This window comes from Rhagoletis pomonella, unplaced genomic scaffold (assembly GCF_013731165.1).
Source record: "Rhagoletis pomonella isolate Grant_MI unplaced genomic scaffold, Rhpom_1.0 Rhpom_scaffold_00012, whole genome shotgun sequence".
NCBI lineage: Eukaryota > Metazoa > Arthropoda > Insecta > Diptera > Tephritidae > Rhagoletis > Rhagoletis pomonella.
The window spans coordinates 18,399,550-18,401,175 of NW_023458566.1; the positions used below are offsets into that span (position 1 = coordinate 18,399,550).

The following is a 1,626-nucleotide window of genomic DNA, read 5'->3' on the forward strand; positions in this document are numbered from 1 at the left end:
CTGGTCGATCTTTGCGGCCAACAATCTATATGACATTAGCAGCGACACCTGCTGGTTCGATCGTGAGTTCGAAGAGTCGATTTGAAAGTTTTCCAATTTTACGCAATTAATGATTCTTTTCACAGCGCGCAACTGGTCCATTATGATTTACTATTATGCGCCAATTTTCATCGCCTGTGTGTTGACCTTATTTTTCTATATTCTCACCTTGATTCATATCAGTGAGCGTCGCGATTTCAATATACGCAAAGCCACAGAGTCACTGGAGGAAAATCGGTATGCCAGTTACTGAATTGAAAAACTCGTTTATTTTTATTGAATTTCTTGCCTTTTCCATCTCGCATTAGCTTCAAATCATTCTGGAAGTTCTTCAGCTACACCTTCGTTGTCTTTCTGGTCTGCGTAACTTCGTTCGCCATCAACTACTACCGCGAGGAATGGACTCACATTAACTATGCGGTCTGTCTGTTCATCGCATTTCACGGCTTCGGCGGTTTGTACGCCTTGATTGGCAAAAATCAGCAGGTACAAAATTTTCTGCGACGCATCGAGGAGGATGTGTAAGTGGCTTTCAATAAAATATACATATTTATTGATGAGTTAATATATATGCGTATGTATATTTGCAGAAGTAGCGATGACGACGATATGACGGAGAGTGCGGTGCCCATGTCGGGATTCTAATAATTGTCCCTCTGCTGTTGGAGCACATTATTTGTTATGAAAGTTATATAAGCTATTATCTTATTAAGTGCATATAAATATATTTGATAGAGTTAAGTGTAAAAAGAAACCAGTTTTTGTAGTGTAAATTTAAAAATTACATATATTTTTTTTAAGCTAATAGTACCTATACACCTTTTGTGTGTCCCGCGAACTTCCGCGCCTATTACGCTCCATTAACCCTCAAAGCGGGGGTCTACTTTGTATTGCGATTCGAATAGTAAATCAATCGAACTCGAATACTTGGCGCTATGAATTTCTATTGGTCCGTGACCAGGGTTCCAGAGGCGGTGTGTGCCGATCTTTTCCACGGTTTAGTACATGGCTTTAGCTTTTCACTCTATTCGCACGGGTATACCTGGTAACTAGTAGTTACTCGGTTTTGTTACATTTTCTATTTTCGAATTCTTAAAAAAAAAAACTTTTAGGGATTTCTATCCGGGCACAAAATATGGAAAAACCTCAATTTTCTCCACTTTACAAAAAAAAAAACAAGTTACTTGGTTTTGTTCTATCACAGGCGACCTTTTATACGACGGTTAAGAGGCAGACACCGGGTAAAGCACACTTGCGATCGAGTCATCAGGCATATGCACGTTTGCAGATACAGGCACCTTATCAACACCACGCCGCAGTACTTGAATAGTTAGCTCAGCTGGCAGACCGTCAGATACAGCGGCTTTGTTGTTTTTCAGCCGTGAAATTCATATTCGTACCTTCCGTAAGTCGCCTAACCTTCTGATAAATTTTGCGGGAGTTGTGCTCTTCACACTCATGGATTTTGGTATCTCCATCTTTTTATTACGAAAAATACCTTTCGCTTCCCTCCTCATATCGATCCCAGATAGCTCGCAATACGCCCGATCGCAGAGTGGACATGTAGGCGGCATTTATTTTCCCGGC

The 1,626-nt window shown here is 40.7% G+C and overlaps 1 protein-coding gene across 1 annotated transcript in view; it reads left to right on the forward strand.

The window, feature by feature from the left end:
- Window positions 1-804, forward strand: part of LOC118748021 (probable G-protein coupled receptor Mth-like 9) — a gene marked incomplete in the record, with an annotated part of 14,624 nt that extends 13,820 nt beyond the window's left edge. Inside the window, 4 exon segments of the mRNA XM_036482296.1 lie at window positions 1-62; window positions 126-276; window positions 348-560; window positions 630-804. Of these exon segments, the coding sequence (XP_036338189.1) occupies window positions 1-62; window positions 126-276; window positions 348-560; window positions 630-684 (481 nt within the window).
- Window positions 805-1,626: the final 822 nt, after the last annotated feature.